General features: G+C 39.4%; 1 protein-coding gene across 1 annotated transcript; it reads right to left on the minus strand.

The window, feature by feature from the left end:
- Positions 1 to 688: 688 nt before the first annotated feature.
- trim25 (tripartite motif containing 25) lies at positions 689 to 15,325 on the minus strand. The gene is made up of 8 exons (XM_088419178.1): positions 14,053 to 15,325; positions 12,335 to 12,430; positions 9,652 to 9,885; positions 5,307 to 5,475; positions 4,260 to 4,349; positions 4,026 to 4,172; positions 3,878 to 3,934; positions 689 to 1,807 (listed from the first exon to the last, which is right to left on the minus strand). Exons 1-8 carry the CDS (start codon positions 14,677 to 14,679, stop codon positions 1,269 to 1,271), a joined length of 1,959 nt encoding a protein of 652 aa, XP_088275304.1. The 5' UTR covers positions 14,680 to 15,325; the 3' UTR covers positions 689 to 1,268.
- Positions 15,326 to 18,221: the final 2,896 nt, after the last annotated feature.

Below are 18,221 nucleotides of genomic sequence, written 5' to 3' on the forward strand. Positions count from 1 at the left end.
AAGTAAAACATGCCAAGATTAAGATTATACACAGACCAGTTTTGATAAGATTCCGCTGAACCTTGATACCACCCCAGTAGCTTACTTGACCCTGCCCAACAGCAGAAGCGCTACAACAACATCTAATTTCTTATAATAGTAGTTTTAGCAAATGAGCCGTTGTTTTGAATGGCTTTTTTGGGATAAATGATGAGTGATATGTATTATATAATTTATTTGAAGATAAATTGTAGAAAATAAAACCTTCAAAACTTGCGAGTGAAATTTATCTGCATGTGTTGTGAAAACGTCTCATACTTTAGCAGAAGAATAATTTCAAGATTGAGGACCTAGATCAGGGGTGGCCAAGTTCGGTCCTCAAGAGCCACAATCCAGCCTGTTTTCATTGTGTCTCTTCAACTAACACACCTGATTCAAATGATTAGCTCATCAGCATGCGTTGCACAATCCTGATAACGACGCTGATTTGACTCAGGTGTGTTGGTTGAAGAGATACATTGAAAACAGTCTGGATTGTGGCTCTTGAGGACCGAACTTGGCCACCCTCCTAGATTATTCTCAGGATCGACTGTAAAGTGAGAACAGAAGGATTTAAATTGTGACTGACATCCTCTGGTAATGTCTGGGAGACGTACAGTATATGAATATTAAAAAGTGTATGCTCAACTATTTTAATCATCAAACAAAACACAGTCATGAGTGTTTATTTCCAGAAATGATCAATATACATACTGATAACATACTGCCAAATCGCAAACTCTCAAGACAAAAATTACACAACATTTATACAACGCCAGACTCTCGTACAGTCGCTGATAACAATACGTTATGAAACGTGTAAGACTTAATCATTGAAATTATTGAAAGGCTTTCCATTTCCATTATCCATATTTCCATTCAGTTGAAAAAAAAAATCAAAAGACAATGCAAGAGAATCATAACAGAGCAAACATTTACAGCAATGAACCACAGTCTAAGTAGATGCTCATCCGTACTTTTTCCTGGACTCGCTGAAACGCTTTGCATTAGTTGCTTGACTCCCAAATATTTCTCCTGTGCGCTTGTTGGAAAAAAAAACCCACTGGTGGGTTTTGTGTCAACATCCTCATTTGGACATACAGTTTTCGTTTTGTTTGTCAACTTTTTGCCATTTTGGTCCAAACATTTACGGTGAGCGAATTTTCGATGCGTCCCTTCGATTACTGTACCTTGACTATATGGCACGTGGTATTAAGCATATTGGACCGTAGCGAATGTTAATGTCTTCCTTAGGACTGTAGTTTGCACAGTGAGATAGATGACTCAGAGGAGAAAATCCAGAATGCTGGATACACTGCCTCAGTGAACGGAAACACAAAAGAGTAGAAGGGATAGGCTCTGTCGGTCACATTGTAAAAGGTAACGGAGCCCGAATCGCAATCCAACAACACACCGACGCGCTTCGGGTTGGAATTGACCAACACGACCTCGGAGCAGTCGTGCCAGGCCGACAGCTTGAGGTGACACCACTCCACGCACCAAGACTGTGGGTTGCGGCCGAGTCGGCTGTCGGGACCTTTGCGGCCAATGCTACCGTAAGCCAACCCGATGCCGGTGAAGTCGTTGACACTAAGTCGGACTTCCCAGTAGTGGCACCCGCGAGTGAAACCCTGAGAGGCGAGCACCTGAGTGTAGGCGGAGAAGCGCTCGGGCAGGTCTTTGCGTGTTGCAGTATGAGGCTGGTCTAACACAGAGGCCCGTTTGAAACCCTCACTTAATACGATGCATTTGTGCGCTGTCTTTGGATCAAAAGTGAGTGCAGTAGCATCTGTTAGTACAGACAAAAGAAAGACAAGGTTTGTAAAATGACCATACTCCTCTGTTGCATCTCAAATCATCAACCTTTTCAATCGTCAAATCTCGCCCAGGCTCGCGGAGGTAATTCAGTGTATTGCATCGGCGTAGCTTTATACACATATAGACGGACAAGCCTTGGTGATAGACACACATCCCTGATGTATAGTATACGGAGAGGACAAGGTGTTGACTGAAAACTTGAAATGATCCGTTTTATTTTCATTATCAGTCGCCGCTTGATTTTGTTGTTTCTCTTTTTTTTTTTTTCCCCCCCAAGGCCTGGCTTATTGCCAGCAGAGCCTTTGTTATATTGGCACATAACAAGGGCAGAGACAAGACGCTGAGGGTTTAAGGCCACAGAGTCAGTCTGCACACAGTCACTTTACGGACGAGAATGCATCATAATTGCTAAAAAGGAGATCGATGGATCAACTCCAACCAAACAAATACCTACGTTTGGGTGTAGTGAAACCATAAACGTTTTGTAATCCCAGTGAGTCATCATCTTACTCACTTTAATCTATTTTAGGTGGACCGGTTCCACTGCTTCGGCCAGCCTAAAATGCTGTTACAAATACAGACCTACCACCTAACCGGCACTCACCTTCAGAACAATTGATCTGAATGTAATTTTTCCATTACAGTGGAAAATATGAGTGTAAGTAACGAGCTCATCAGCACATGTACTCCTTAAAGTTGTAGTTATGTGTTAACTGTGAAGGTAGCTGAGATAAAATACTGTTATTGATGTTAATTTGATATCAAATGCACATAGTTCACTGGATTCAAATCAGTGATCAAACAAGAGGTGAAATGTGAATGTATGATAATACATTGTGCTTATGTGATGCTACTATTTAGTGAAAGATAATTTGAATAATAGAAGACATTTGATTTGAAGATATATGACAAACTGAATAGGATGATAGTGATTATACAGTCTATTAACGGCTCGGTGTGTAGGTTCTGGGATTAGAATTGTTCTTGGATTCTGAACCTTGAGTGGTTGACGGACAGGGTTTTTTTTTTTTTTCCCTGTTTTTAGCTCCAGTTGTTGCATTTCGTATACGGTATTTTGTTTGCTTTACGCTATGCGGTGAAGGCTATAATTCTTTGCTACTCAGCTTCCCGTGACTGTCATTTTGCGAGTCAAATTGATAATAAAGGATAACCAACTCTGGATCAATGTAGATAAATGCAAGTGTCACTTGCTTTGGGTTTTGAGGATTACTTTTGTCATGAATTCACAATGTGTTTTTGCGACTTGATTTGCACAGACTGCCTTGGAATTGATTAAAATTATTATTACTTTTAACGGGCCGTGTTTAAAATTTCTTAATGTTAATATTCACAGTATTCATAGTATTAAGTAGTAGACATTTTTACGACTTGCAACATTGAGAATTTCTTCCATATTAAATTAAAATTGTTGTAGCAGGAGATACTTAACTGTATCGAAGAAAAAAAAAGTGAATCACAAATCTAATCTAATCAATTTGGGAGTGCTAAATTGATTCCCAACCCCGGTTTGAATCACAACAAAGTAATTTGATGGAGTAAATACAGAGGCGGATTAGACCGAAGTAATCTAATCCCCAAAAAATAAAAATGGATGCGTATAAACAATGCAGAGCCAGATAGTAATGTTAACTAGAACAATAATTCTGATCAAATTTGACATCAATCATGAGACCATATTAAAACTATTCATGGACAATGGGCAACGAACTCTGTACTTGGAAAAATCTGAGAATATATATGTGGTATAGGTGTTGCTGTTTCCGTTATCAAGGAAAATAAAAATTTGCTCAGCAGTTTGTATTGTATTTGTGAGTGTTTTTGTTTTGTTTGTTTGTTTTTTCCCCAGAGGGAATAAGAGGCGTGAATTTGCACACCACACAAGACATGCCCAGGGATTGATTGAGGCATGACTTCCTATTGAAGTGGAGGCCAAATGTTTAGAAGATACGGTAATAGAACAACAATAATAATAAGACAATTGATAGGACGAACTTTTTAACATAAATGCTTGAAAACCTACATGACAGGAGACTGACTCTTTTTTCACCAGTTAGGTTGGCAGGATGGTGCATCGTTTCTAAAGGAAAAATATGACAAATACGGAAATACTAAAATAAATCTCATTCATTTATATGCCTTTATAGTATGTACTCATGCAGACTAAGTACCTATTTTGTCTTTGGCTTCAGAAAGCATCTGGGTAAGTCTTTGTCTTGGTTCTCCATGAGATTCCAGGAGGTTTTCCATAGAATGAGACACCTTTTTCATACGTGTGTGATTGTCTTTCTGGAGTGGACTGGGCTTGTTGTGTTTTCCTGAAGAAAACAATTTTTGACCAAAATTAGATCAGATTGTTTTTTCTTTGCTTATGAAGGTTATACTGTATTGTAATATTTTCTCACTTTGCAATTTCATCTTTTCAGTTTTCATGTCGACTGCCTTGGCTGCTGGGGGCAGGCTGTTGATGTGATGTCCTGTCTGGATCTTCTTCTCTAAAAACAAAAAGATTTTCCATTTTCTGTTCTCTTTGTGTCATATTATATTCATTTGGTTACGCTCTTTCAAGTGTTGTAGTTTAAGGTTAGAGTTTTATTCCAATCAGAATTCAGCTAACTTGTGTCGCCAGGCTGTATGAAATCTGCCCCCTGCCTTCACAATCAACAGTAGCGGGCGTCCGTGCACCAATGTGAGTGTGAATGGGCACATAATGATAACAGACAGTTACAAAAGCCAATGTGATTACGAGGTGGTGACCGTAAGGCCAGCTGGAAAGCCTCACATTGAATGTGCATGTACGCTCTCTGTGATTGCATGTGTTCAAACTGGAAATCTGTGTTTGGAGGTGGACATGCTAATCAGTTGGCTAACGTGCTGCATGGATTTACCTGTGTCATATATAAACTGCTAGAACGTTACAAACTGGGTTGTTGAGCGTGCACTGTGTAACCATTGTGAATGGTTAGTTGGCTAATCAAGACAGTACCAGATTGCTCAAATTCAACCAATGTTTTGGGTAATGTAATCAAAATCAGCTTCATCGCCTATAATGGTAGTTTTTTTGTTTTCTTCTAGACATGAATTTTAATGTTTTGCCTGTTTTGATGCCGAGTGCATAAGCGCTAGTCCATCAAAACAAGTCCCTCTGTGTTAGCACAAAATCTTTGGGCTTCTGCTTAAAATGGGGAAAAAGTCAGGCAAAGCCAACAAAAAAAGTTTTTTTAATAAATCATTGGCCATTTAAAGGCATAAGCATGAGTTTGAATGTGACTGAATTCTGAGCACAGTTAGATTCCAATTCTACAGGGTGTGTATACCAGTGCCACACTTCAGTTTTATTTTTAAATCTATCTTGGTATCATTGTACTAATTCACAAACTATTGTCATTTGAACAGATTTTTATATCCATTGCCTGTACAGCAGAGTGCACCGGTACCACTCAAAATGTTACCTGTTTCAGTTAATGGTGGTCTGGCACCAACAGGCTGATTCAGAATGTCACGTAACTGCTTCTTCAGATTGACAGCAAATTCTTCGGTTGCTGTTAACTTTTTGGAGTTGATGTTCAGTCGAGGGGCATACGGATCAAACGCAGCCGCTTTGGGCAAGTTAACAGAAGCCTGCGAGAAAGGAAGCACAACTGTCAAATGGATACTAGAAAAACTGAAATTAAATTGCATCCCAATTTGGTAACTATAAGTAAACTATAAAACAATCCAGAGAACACCCCCTATACATTTATATGCACAAATTGTGTTACACATGCACGCATTGTGTTACCAATTAAATCTCTCTATGGGGTTCTAATTTACATGTGCTTGGTGTAATTCAATCCTGGGCCAGCCTGTATGAACTTCCTCAACACTACTAGAGTTATCAAAATGCTCTTCAGACTACTACTTAGTTTTGCCTGTTCTACATCAGGGTGGCACGTCTGCCTCACAGTTCAGAGGTCCCGGGTTCAATTCTAGCTTGATTCTAGCAGAACTTCCTATGTGGAATTTGCATGTTCTCCTCATGCCTGCATCTTCTCCAGGCACTCCGATCTCCTCCCACATTCCAAAAACACAGAAAACATGCTTGGTAGGTTTCTTGGACACTCCAAATTCCCCATAGGTGTGATTGAGTTTGAATGGTTGTTTTTCGCGGTGTTCCCGGGGACTGGTTGGCAACCAGTCCTGAGTGTCCCGGACTTACGGGCCGCAGATGGGTGGGATAGGCACAAGCCAGCAACCTTTGTGAAGATAAGCGGAATATGAAAATGGATAGATGGATGGATTATAAGAACGTTGCTCCTTCCTGGTCGGCAAGCTTTGGTGGTTAGAGTGTCCGCCTCACAGTGCAGAGGTTGTGGATTTGCTTCTGGTTTCAGCCTTTCTGGTTGGCCATAGGTATTTTGGACACAAAGAGAAAACGTATGGCGGCCAAGGCTCAAAAACAGTGCTAGACTTAACTTCCCATGACCTCACCAGACACCCCTGCACATTGGGGCTTATTGCACAAGAAAGGTTTGTTGAGCAAGAGAAAACTATCACAAAGTGTAAAATAAGGGTGGTAATATTTACTAATAAAATCTAGTACCGTACCAAGTCCGTAGTAGTTTGAGGAGATTTTACTTCAGTTTGGGAAATTGTCGTTTCACCACTTCAGCCATGGTGCTACAGTTGTGTGTTAATTCGTATATCACTGGTGTCAGGTGGAAGCCTCATACCTCAAGGCCAAAAACATTTTTGCACTCCTTTTGATAACTCCAGTAAACAAGCACGTAGAATGAGTGGTATGGCTCAAGTGGTAGGGTAACTGTCTCTCATCCTGAAGGTGTGTGAGGTCTCTCTCAAACCATTACTAACTTTTTAAAACTTCCAAATTGACTTACAATTTAGTTTGAAAAAAGAAGTTTGTTTTTTTTAAGTCAATACTGTACTACACTGTGTTTTTTTTGCTTGTTTTTTTACATGGTGCAGGTCCTCCTTAGACAAAGTGAGACCACTAATCAAAGCATATGACATGCTGCTAATTTTCATCTTGGTTCAAATTGTGTTAGCAAGTTCGATTCACCCCCTCATACAACTTTCTCTTCTACTCACTATTTGTTCTTCATGTGAACGGTTCTTCAGTGTGAGTGGTAACATGCAAAAGGTCGTGTCTAATGTCTAACAGAGCAGCCCTCAATTGTGAATTCTACCTATAATGTATCCTATTATGTCACCACTTTTTTGGATGGCTTATCGTGAAGTTTTATATTTGATCTGTCTGATATTGAATTCAAGTATTTCTATTGCTAGGTTTGTGTGCGGTATAAGGCTTCATATTTCTGGAACTGGAAACAGAATATAATGTTTGTTTTTATTTTAATACCACAGCAGTGTGCGCAGTAATGTTGTGTTAAAGACATCTTACTGCTATGGCTGCATGACTAGGCCAGTTTGTGTAAAATTGAATATTTGTGTTTACTTACAAGTAGTGATCCTCTGCTCTGGCTTATACTTAAAACCTTTCAAAATATACATACAGTTTTTGCATTTTATCACCAAAAATACATAACTTTGTATACCTCATAATAATGTGTAGGCTATTGCGCCACATTTTTCTACATATACAGTGGGCCCCCGGGTTACGAACTTAATCCGTTCAGCGGCTACGCTCGTATCTCGAATTGCTCGTATAGCGGGCAATCCAAACCCATGTTAATTCGTGAATGCGTGCAACGCGCGCAGAAGCCTTAGGTAAAATCATCACGCTGTATACATATATTAATATTAAGTGACATAATCTACTGTACAGTTGCATCAAATAATAAATACAAGGGAAAACTGACTTTTACTTTTGGAAAGACGTGACTTGTGCTGAGATAAGCAGAGGTGAGCAGTGATGAATGCTCGAAGTCAATACGGTAAATCAGAAATGCTATTGGTCTTACAGTGTCAAAGTAACTTTTTCAGTCAGGGTTTTCTCTACTTCCTTCCATCCCAACCAGCTGTGCCATCAAGCTAGATAAAGGCGTTCGGCCAATAGCATATCGGCACTTCTGTGATTGACGTGTGACGCCGGCCAATAGCATCTCCGTGAGTGAGACCGGGTGACCTTAATCGACCAATAGCATATTGGCGTCTCCTTGACTGACTGATAATTATTCGCACTTTTTTTTAAACAGTTGGAATGTATTGACATCTTATTGATTAAAACACATTTAAACCTGTGACGATTTTTTTGTCCTGCAATCGGCACACTTAATTTCATGTCACCTGTTTTTCCCGACGTGAATTGAGCTGGGTGGAGGCGGAGGGGAGGTTGAGTGTGTTGTATTTACTAGGCACCACACTTAAAGCTTATTCGAGCGTCAGTTCACCGTTGGTTACAACTCACAGAATTGCAACAATGGCGCTGTCCTAAAGCATGTCGGGAGATCGCCGACTAACATTACATGCAATTTTGTCAAGCAACCATTATGTGGCACTGTGATACCACCCGTAAAAGGGTGCAGAGATTAACCTCTTGAGTTAATACGGCAACGCACATAGGCTATTGCTCTTACAGTGTTACAGTAACTCTTTCAGTCATGGTGCAAATCACGGAGATACTAAAACATCATCCTCTTATTTCTTCCTTTACCGCTGCTAGTAATTTTAGAAGCTATGTCTAACAGATAAAGTTTGCAAAGTCTTCAAAACATTCCGTTTTTCACTCATTTTGTCTACTTCCTTCCATCCTGTCCCATCAAGCTAGATAAAGGCGTTCGGCCAATAGCATATCGGCATTTCTGTGATTGACGTGTGACGCCGGCCAATAGCATCTCCGTGAGTGAGACCGGGTGACCTTAATCGACCAATAGCATATTGGCGTCTCCTTGACTGACTGATAATTATTCACACTTTTTTTTTAAACGGTTGGAATGTATTGACAATTAATTAAAAAAAAACACACATTTAAACCAATGACAATTCTTTGTCTTGCAATCGGCACATTTAATTTCATGTCAGCTGTTTTTCCGTTTTAGCTGTACAAACACTACACTTAAATGGTAATATATATTTAGACACCGTGAGTGAGACAGTCAGTGTGAGGTTGTAAGACCAATAGCGTTCACGTTACCACCATAAGTATCTGTTAATGATTGTAGATGACGCAACTGCTGAATATGTTGACGCAGTTAGGCGAGAACATTTCTACATACTCAATGGCTGGTTTGTCGGAATGCTCGTAAGACGAGAGGTTTGCTCGTAAGCGGAGGACAAAATTCTCCCTGATCCACGCTCGTATGGCGAATTGTTCGCAAATCAGGATGCTCGTAAGCCGGGGGCTGACTGTATAATGTTACATTGCAATGCTACTAAATGTACTTGTTACGGTTCTGTTTGTCACTTAGGAATAAAGTGAGAGCATGGATTATTTTTCATAGAAGAACTCCTTCAAATGTATATCTATCCTGTATTGTGAAATATTGTTTTTGCGGTATAAAATGGCTAATATCATGATGGGAGATTTTATCCTTATAGCCCAGCACTAGTCACAGTAAAACTGGTCCAGTTTGTTGACAATAAACATTTTGCTACCTTATGTAACTGTGTAGTTACCGCATCATTAAACTGCTGACTGACCTGCTACTACCCGCCTTGGAAACACAACCACACCCAGAATTCATGACTCTTAATATGTTCTGCTAAGCCTTAACAGTTGTTCGAAAAATAACCCAACTTTCCATGAAAGAATTACATGATTGCTTTACGAGTTCTAAAAGAAAAAGGAAGCAAAACACAAGCATAGCCAGAACAGGGAAACTCATCATGTTGCCTTACCTGAAGAAAGGCCTTTGTTTGTGTCTGACTGAGTAGACTCTGGATGTCCTCTTTGGCCTCATTCAAGCTACTAATATTTTCAGAAAACCTTTTCATGAGAAGCTTGAGCTTGGACTGACAACACTCCAGCTCTTGGTCCACCGCAGTCATAGCGACGCGCTCCTCAGTGGCCAGCATGTCTCGAATCTGTTCATATTCACGAGCCATAGCCAACTTCTTGGTGGTGGCGCTGCCCTAGAACATGAACACAAAAGGATCCGCATCCAATATTACATTTATCAATATTTCTTTACAAATGTCTTTTACAGTAATCGGGAGTTAAATGCCTGATAGCTGAACAAACACGTACTCGTATTGCTTATATGAATCACAATATTTGTCATCACAAAGAGCAACCAAAAGGCATCTTCCACTGTTTTTAAAAATACTGTACGAAAGGTCAGTAATGTTATTTACTGACTACTGTTGGATTAAATTTTGTTTATAATCCCACCCCCCAAAAATGAAAAGGTAATGGAAATGTTTGAAAGAAAGGCAGGGATTTTTGGTTTGCTACATGTTACCCATCTTCATCTACAGTACAGAAAACCAAAAGATGAAAAACATTTTCAATACATATACCTTGAACTAAAATCAGATGAAAGATCACATTGTTGCTTTTCTCGGGCATTTAGAGAAACATTAAAACTGCAGTATAGGGATCTTGGATGTTGGAATTCTGTTCCTAAAGTGGCAACATGGCCAAAACCTTATACATTGAGTGAAAATGTGCCATAACATTCACCAACGCAGCAGTAAAATCATTACAGTCAATTTATGCATTGAAACTGGGGCATGGCTAGAGTATTTTTTGCGGCAGAGTGAAGATAACACAACAAATGAATCTGCCAAATAGTTAAAAATATACTTCATACAATGCACAAACACTTTTTGATCCCTCATAGATGGTCAAATAACAAATAGATAAGAATCATAAGCAAGTAGAATTGGTTGATTTATAACACTGAAAAATTGGCAAAAATCTGCCAATTCATCCATTTTTTTTTTTGGATTACTTTAAAAGACCTAATTTTGGCTAGCTGAATAATCACTCGGGGCCTAATGAAAACCACGCTGCAATGTAAAACAGGAATGTAAGTACGGCAGAAATTAAGCAAGCCTTTTGTTGCCATTATTGAAGAGAAACTGTACTTTTGTCATAAGCAGTTGTCTTTTTACTGCAGTGAAGTTATGGCCCATTGATTTTCCGCAGCAAAACCAAACAGACCTCAAGAGTGATAATAAAATGGTGCATGCTGTGTTAACAGGTACAAAATAAGTCCAAGTCAAGCCAGCAGCCACACTGATTGTTCACCACACGCAAAATGACAGCGGGCTAACTTCAAAAATCCTCAGGATGAACTTTTGTGGCGGCTAGCTTGACTGACTTATTTTGCGGCTTAACAAACGTATTTTTGATTAAAATTGCTTCATTAAATAGATAAGTCGATAAAATAAATGTGTTTAGTGGTATTGTGAAAGTTGTCTTTATATGCCCGCTCTCCCGCTGATTTCAATCTGTTATCTTGAAATTTGCATCATCGATCATCAACAAATGTCAGGAATATGTTGCTCGTACTAATAACTAAAAATATTAGCGGACCGGCAAGATAAAACACTGGTTTTGTTAATTACATGTTTAGTAGCCAATCGGCATGCCCCCATTATATACAAATTTTTATCGTAAAGGTGCAAGCAATCAATATAGATGGCTATCCTTCAGATAATTGCTTTTACAAGGAAAACAAATTAATTACTACCAAACAAGACATACCTGTTAATTTGTTCAGAATTATTTTAACTGAGGACCCTCCTGACATGATTTGGAATCAGCAAATGATTTGAAAGCCATACATCCTCATTGTGTTCTGCTTCATTTTATGTTTTTCACCCAAACTGATTTTCAAGAATTACAGCGTGTAGCCGAAAGCTACAAACCATGCCCCAAGTGAACAACATTTCACAAGGTCGCACTCAACTAAGATTCCTGCAAAGTCCATTTCAGTAAACGTAAATGTATACAGGTCATTTACAAGCAAAGTCTACGTGGGGCTCTATGGGGCCCGGTGCAAGTCAAATATAAGGCGTGAGCTAAAACTCTTGGTTTAGGTGCAGCAGGCATAACATTTAGTTCAATGAGCAACTAGACACGATATTATCAGGTCTTTCAAACATAAATATGTCATAGGCAACTTACTTGATAGGCCAGAGTGACCACCATGGTGCAGAGCGTTCTGCCAGATTTCCAAACAAGCTAAATGAGGCTTGCACCGTTTTTTTTTTTTTTTTTCACCAGAGTATAGAGTCCAACACAACATGGTTTATTAAGTCAATATCAGAGAGAGAGAGAGAGAGAGAGAGAGAGAGAGAGAAAAAAAAAAGACATCCAAACCTAACAGATCGCGTGACAGCAGTTTATTCCGTCATGTGATGACACTTGTCAACACATGCAGTAGTATGGCAACAAAATAGTATTGGAAAAGAATGGTCAGTGATTTTCACAGGAATTGTGTCATATTACGGTTTGGCCATTTGGAACCAAACTTCTTCCCAACTTTTGTCTTCAAAAGCCATTTTCTTGTCCCTGTATCGTACACTGCACACGGTCGAGAACCCGCTACATGCAAAATAAGTGTGTGGTTACCTTCAAGGTCAGCTGCATTTCTTTCATTTGAGATATGACCGTCTCATTCTGTTGAATCTTCTTGTTCACAAAACCAAGTTTCTGTCTCAGGTTGGACTGCAAAGACAATAAAAGAGACACGTTAAAAACAATCTCGGGTGTAGATTTGAAGAGTTTAGTCACTAGCTGATCAATTGTGGTTTTAATCTGCAAAAAATACATCTGATTTGATAAAGAATCAATGTAATTTATTTTTTTATTGCCTGTGCTGTAAAGCAGCATAGTGGCACAGAAAGAAACGACAATCATGGTAAATATCCTTTTTTTTTTTTAAACATACTTTTTATTCATCCATTATTTATAAGATCGCCCGTTTTGTGCCATGCTCTTCTTCTGCATTCTATCCCTTTTTTTGAATCCCTAGTCTGACTCTGCCCACAAAGTGTGGGTCTTTTCCATGTGTTATCTCGAGAGAATTGGCCCTGACATATGGTTTAATAATTCACCAACTACCTGAGGTAAAATTAAAAATCAGTTTGTTTTCAGAAAATTCTCAAAGCCATTTGAATCACCTTAACCAATTATTGAAGATCATCCTTTTAAATGACACAATAATTACCAATGTCCTGGGTCCCTTTGATTTATTTGCTCGCCTTAACTGTGTCAACATGACCAGGATGCGTGTATACTTATGACAAAGTGTCAAAAACACAAAGTAACAATGGCAATACTTGATTTAGTGTATTAAGTTTGTTTCTCTGGACTAGTGTCTACATTGTAGGTTAATTTGACCCAGGATGATATGTAATTATTTAAGAGTTTTAGAAACTATTTTTCAGTGTAATGCTGCTCATTAATAAATGTTGTTATTCCCTTTTTTACTCCTCAGCAACATCTGTAAAATTCTTGGGTCATTTTGACCTGGGTATTGCTTATTTATCAGTGTCAAAAACACAATAACAGAGGCAAAATTCATTTTATACCTGAGTATTACATTTGCTTCTCTGGAATAGTAACTATACTATGGATTATTTGGCCCAGGGTCATGTGTAAAGTTCCGGGACCTTTTTTGTGTGTAATCCTGCTTACATACAATTGTTATTTTCTGGTAGTTGTGTCTGTTTTGGGTTGGTATTGGCGTTTCCTGTTTTCTAGTGTCTTGCCCAGGTGATTATTGCCTGGTCTGTTTTGAGCGTATTTAGTTTCCTGTTCCCTTTCAGTTCTTATTAGATCATTGTTGTTTCTGTAGTTGCTGCAATGTTGCTTTAACTCCCCCGTTGTCTTTGTGAATTCGATTCTTGTGTTTTCCTGAGTCCGTAATTGGAGTGGTTTTGTACTTTTTGTTTGTTACTTTTTATACCGTTTTTGTCCTTGTTTGTTAGTATTAAATTATTTTTTAATGCGCCATGCCTCCCTGCATTGGGGTCCACACAATGACAAAATCGTGTGATTCCCTTTAGTCACAGCAGCAATATCTGTGGGTCATTTTGACCTAGGTTTTGCCTATTTATCAAAAAATGTTCTTTTTTTCGGAACTAGAATGCATTTGAACTAAAACTTCCTTCAACATTAACTTTGAAATGATCCAGTTTGGCCCACAACATAACAGGAGCGTTTATGATATTATTTGAGGATGGCTGTAAAACATTTCACGATACTTGGATGCTTTCAATTTTTGTGACATTTTTTGACTTCTTCACGAATCACGACGTGTTCTCCAGTTTAGATGCAAACTGTACCTCTTGCTTGGTCCTCCGCTGCTCGGGTGGGATAACGTCGCAGGCTTTGTGCTTTTGCTGAAGGCAGAGGGTGCATATGAGGTGGCAGTGCTGGCTACAGAAGAGCTCCCTCAGCTTGTGGTGGTCCGGGCAGATGCGCTGCAGCAGGTCGTCGACCGGCTCGGTGAGCTGGTGCACGCGGAACACCGGGTTGTCGAGATGCGGCCGCAAGTGCTCGTAGCAATACGAGGCCATGCAGGTGAGGCAGGTTTTCATGGCCTCTGTTTGCATACACGTATCGCAACGTATGACGGCACTTTTGACCGCGACGCTCGCAGACATTTGGGACGCGACGCTCGCAGACGTTTGGGACACGGACGCCGCCGCCTCGCTCGTCGAGCGCACTTTAAAGGTCTCCACCACGGCACTCAGCACTGTGTTTTTCTTGAGTTGCGGCTTGGAGGAGTAGTGGGTCCGACATTGCGGACAGGTGTATGTTTCCTTCCAAGTGGCGAGGAGGCATTCCTGGCAGAAGTTGTGGCCGCAGGGGATGGTCACTGGACAGTCAAAAGTACACAGGCAGATACTGCAGGTCAGCTCGTCACCCAGGCTGAGCAGCGAGAACTCACAGTCGTCCACGTCCGCCATTGCTGATGAGACAGCCGAAACTGAGCTCCTCTTTTCAGGAAACGAAAGTTAGAGGCGACACTTTTGTCACGTGATGACTGACTGTTGAGCAGTTGAGACTCCGCCCGAAGGGCGAACAAGACGTACTTGGACACACTGGTTTGAACAGTAAGCTCTTTAAGACAGTGGAGCACGAATCAGGAAAATGTCTTTGTGAAAAAGAAGAAACAATTAAAAAGAAAAGTCTTTATATGATAGGGCGGGTAAATGAAGTGAAAGCAGGACCAGTTCCAGGATCTTTTTTCTCCTCTTTATCTTCTACAAGGGGTGCTTAACCCATCCATAGGGGATAACATGAGAATATAATGAATACATATTCTCTATATTTCAGAATATTACCTAATAGGCTGGAGGCTCTCTACAGCAGCCTTGTGAGCGCCATGTTGAGGTAGTTGTCCTGCTTGTTATTGCTTAGGCCAGTGGTTTTCAAAGTAGGGTCCGCAGACCCCCAGATGTCCATGGCCTGAGTGCAGGGGGTCCATGAAATAATTTGGGTTATTATTAAAAAATTCTATATGTGTTTGTGTAAGAGGTTTAATCCAGCAAGCAAGATGATTCTGTAAACCATTGAAAAACCAAGAATAGGACCAAAGGCATTAGTTCGCTGTCTATCATACTGTACTGTAATACCCTTGGATGTGTTAAATGTTTCATTCAGTCTTGTTCTGATCACTTCTTTTAATGGAAGGAAAATTTGAAAAACGGTCAACAAGAAAGTCGTCCCAAGCCGCTATCAGCCTCATCTCACCTGTTGCTCGATAAGAACTGACTCAGTTTTCCTCCGCAGGCTTCCTCGTGCCAAGTAATGAACGTTAAAATACACAAAAAAATCTTTCTTTTGCAAGCAATGCGAAGATCAGTACTGCAATTTATAAGCCGAACTGACCAGTTGCGATGCTTGCGCCAAGTAGCTTGCTGATTGCAGTGAAACATTCAAGTTAGCATTAGAATCTCCCTTCGTAATGCAACTTTGTTTTATTTTATATTGTGAATGTATTCTCGATCCTTCAACAAAATGTCATAATTTTATTTGTCAAATGGACCCACGTAATTGATGTCATTATTATTGCACTTGATTATTTAGTCACTAAATAATTGGCAGCAACCCGTTTGACCCAATCAACCCAGTTTGTTATATGGAGGAATGCAATTTTATTTTCTAGACTTCAGTATGTCTGAATAGTAACAAATATGTACAATTGTCAAATGTAATATGTTGGTGAATAAAAAGTACACATATGTATGTCTTAAATGATTCTTTTGAAGTAGTTTTGTTTCCGCAAACATTTGCAATGAAGTTCCTTGGAAAATTTGATTTCCACAAAGGGGTCCTTGATTCCAAAATGTTTGAGATCCCATGGCTTAAGCCATCTGAAATAAGACTAAGGGCCATTAAATAAATTGGAGTTCTACAGTGGCATTTTGGCTGCAGTTGGTGAACATCACATAACTAGATGACTTGCAGAGTGAGTTGGCCAGGGACCAGTTCATCCTAAAGAGAAATGGAATATGGATTCAATTGCCAAACCCTCACAGAAGGTGCTGAGTTTCCACTGGTTGCTCAATGCTGAGACGTGTTTATTGTTAAATGTTTGAGACGGAGCTGAACCCTTCATATCTCGTCATCGCTCCCTCCTGTTCTCTCAGCTTCCCATGAAAGCCTGATTCATATTTTTATTTTTGTTTTGAAATAATTGAAGGGCTAGTTCCAGCACTTTCTCTGCATTTTAAGATTAAGATTGAGAAGGACGTCTGACTGTTTGGCATTCATGTTGAGTAACAAGAAAAAATAAAAATGTCAATTGCTTTATATACCATTGTCTGAGTTGTGTGTCGGTGGGGGTATTATGTAAAATAAATGTAAATTCACAGTAAGGGAGTCTTCAATTATATTACTTTCACAATAAATTATTGTGAAATGTTAGCATGACTTTCACAGTATGATTTGGAAAATCACAGTAGGCTACTGTAAACGTGTAAAAGTAATGCAAAAGGTTGCAAATCCCATGTAATGTACTGTACTGCAAATCACAGAATTGTTTACTGTGAAGTCGCAGTATAGTTGTGCTTTTACAACAACACATTGTAATCTGTGGCTGTGATATCACAGTACGTTGTTGTAAATGCATTTACAGGAAATTGCTGTAATCATTACTGTGAAAGTAATGCAAAACCTATCCAATAATTTACTGTGAAATCGCAGTGAAATTTTACAGTGCAGCAACGTTTCAAGGACACTCGAGTCTCAAGTGGGGGAATAGGAAGGGAAAGCGATATCATACTTCAGCAAAACTTTCACCAAGTCTTACTGGCGCTATTGCGTCACATAAAGAGTTGTGCTTTCTATTGTGGCTACGTTATCAGGAGAAATGACAGTATGTCAGAAAAGCAGACCTTTGAATGCAAACACAATGCAGCATTTTATAGACTGCGCTTAGATAAAGACCAAGGTAGGTATTATTAAGATACTTTTTTTTTTTAAGAAAACGGGGCAAAATTGATTCGTGCAGCGAAAATTGTATTATTTGACATTGAACAACAAACATCTCACTGTGTTTGGATAGTTAATGTGGCCACATTCTGTACTGTATAACCATTCATGCATCCTTTATTTGATCATTTTAAGATGACTGTACATGCACTGTTTCAAGGATATCTTGTATGCTTGCGATCAATTGCTAAGATTTCTATGAGAACACTTTTTAACCTTGAATGCCGTGTGGACATTTTGTTACAGCGGTTATGTTATATAACATCTAAGTAATTACAGTGCTTTGAAAAAGTACTTGAATTCATGCACACACATACTGTAGATGGACAAGTACACTGGGTTCTGGCCCCATTTTTTTTTTTTTCCCCCGGCTGCGCTTTTGGCCTGATTCGGGTCGGAACCCTCATGTAACTAGGGACCTCTGAATCAAGTAAAACAGAGGGTTTGGAGAGGCTGCTTTAGAACGAAGCAGAATCGTACACGTGCAGTCCTTCTCCCTTCTCCTGGTAAAAGAATCGAGTGCCTTTTCTTCTTTGTTGTATAGATTCTTACAAATGTCTACCAGGTGAACCTAACAATATCCCGCACAATGTTCCAAACTTTCTGCATTTGCAAAGATAATGCTCACAATTGACAAAGCCAAAATCATTTGATAAAGTCATTTTCGTGGTTGCATGTAGTTCTACACCATCACAAATTATTGAGCATTTTTGTGTTTTTAAAGTGACACTGTATGAGATTTAGACCGCTTTTCCTTAAAAAGGAAACATGATTCTAAATTTCAAAAACTTGCTACTAAATGTATTTTTAATGAGCAACTGAGCAGGTGTTTTAAATATTATTGTAGGTCTAGTTATCATTAAATGATATTACATGGGGGGTGGCACTCCTCCATAGGTCGCCATGTCTTTTAAAGCTACGGACAACAGAAGGAGGAGTGTTTATTGCTGCATTTACCATTGTTGGATGAATTGTAAATACATTAATTGAATGCTCTTCACATGAAAGTTGT

This window comes from Hippichthys cyanospilos, chromosome 7, assembly GCF_059441005.1.
Source record: "Hippichthys cyanospilos isolate Australia breed blue-spotted pipefish chromosome 7, RoL_Hcya_1.0, whole genome shotgun sequence".
Lineage (NCBI taxonomy): Eukaryota > Metazoa > Chordata > Actinopteri > Syngnathiformes > Syngnathidae > Hippichthys > Hippichthys cyanospilos.

Coding starts and splice junctions, on each gene's coding strand:
- trim25 (XM_088419178.1), bottom strand. CDS start 14,679: ATGGCGGACGTGGACGACTGTGAGTTCTCGCTGCTCAGCCTGGGTGAC. Junction 5,476..9,651: donor AAACAAAGGCCTTTCTTCAG/GTAAGGCAACAT, acceptor CCTTTCTCGCAG/GCTTCTGTTAACTTGCCCAA. Junction 1,808..3,877: donor AAGAGTCAGTCTCCTGTCAT/GTAGGTTTTCAA, acceptor CTGTACTAACAG/ATGCTACTGCACTCACTTTT.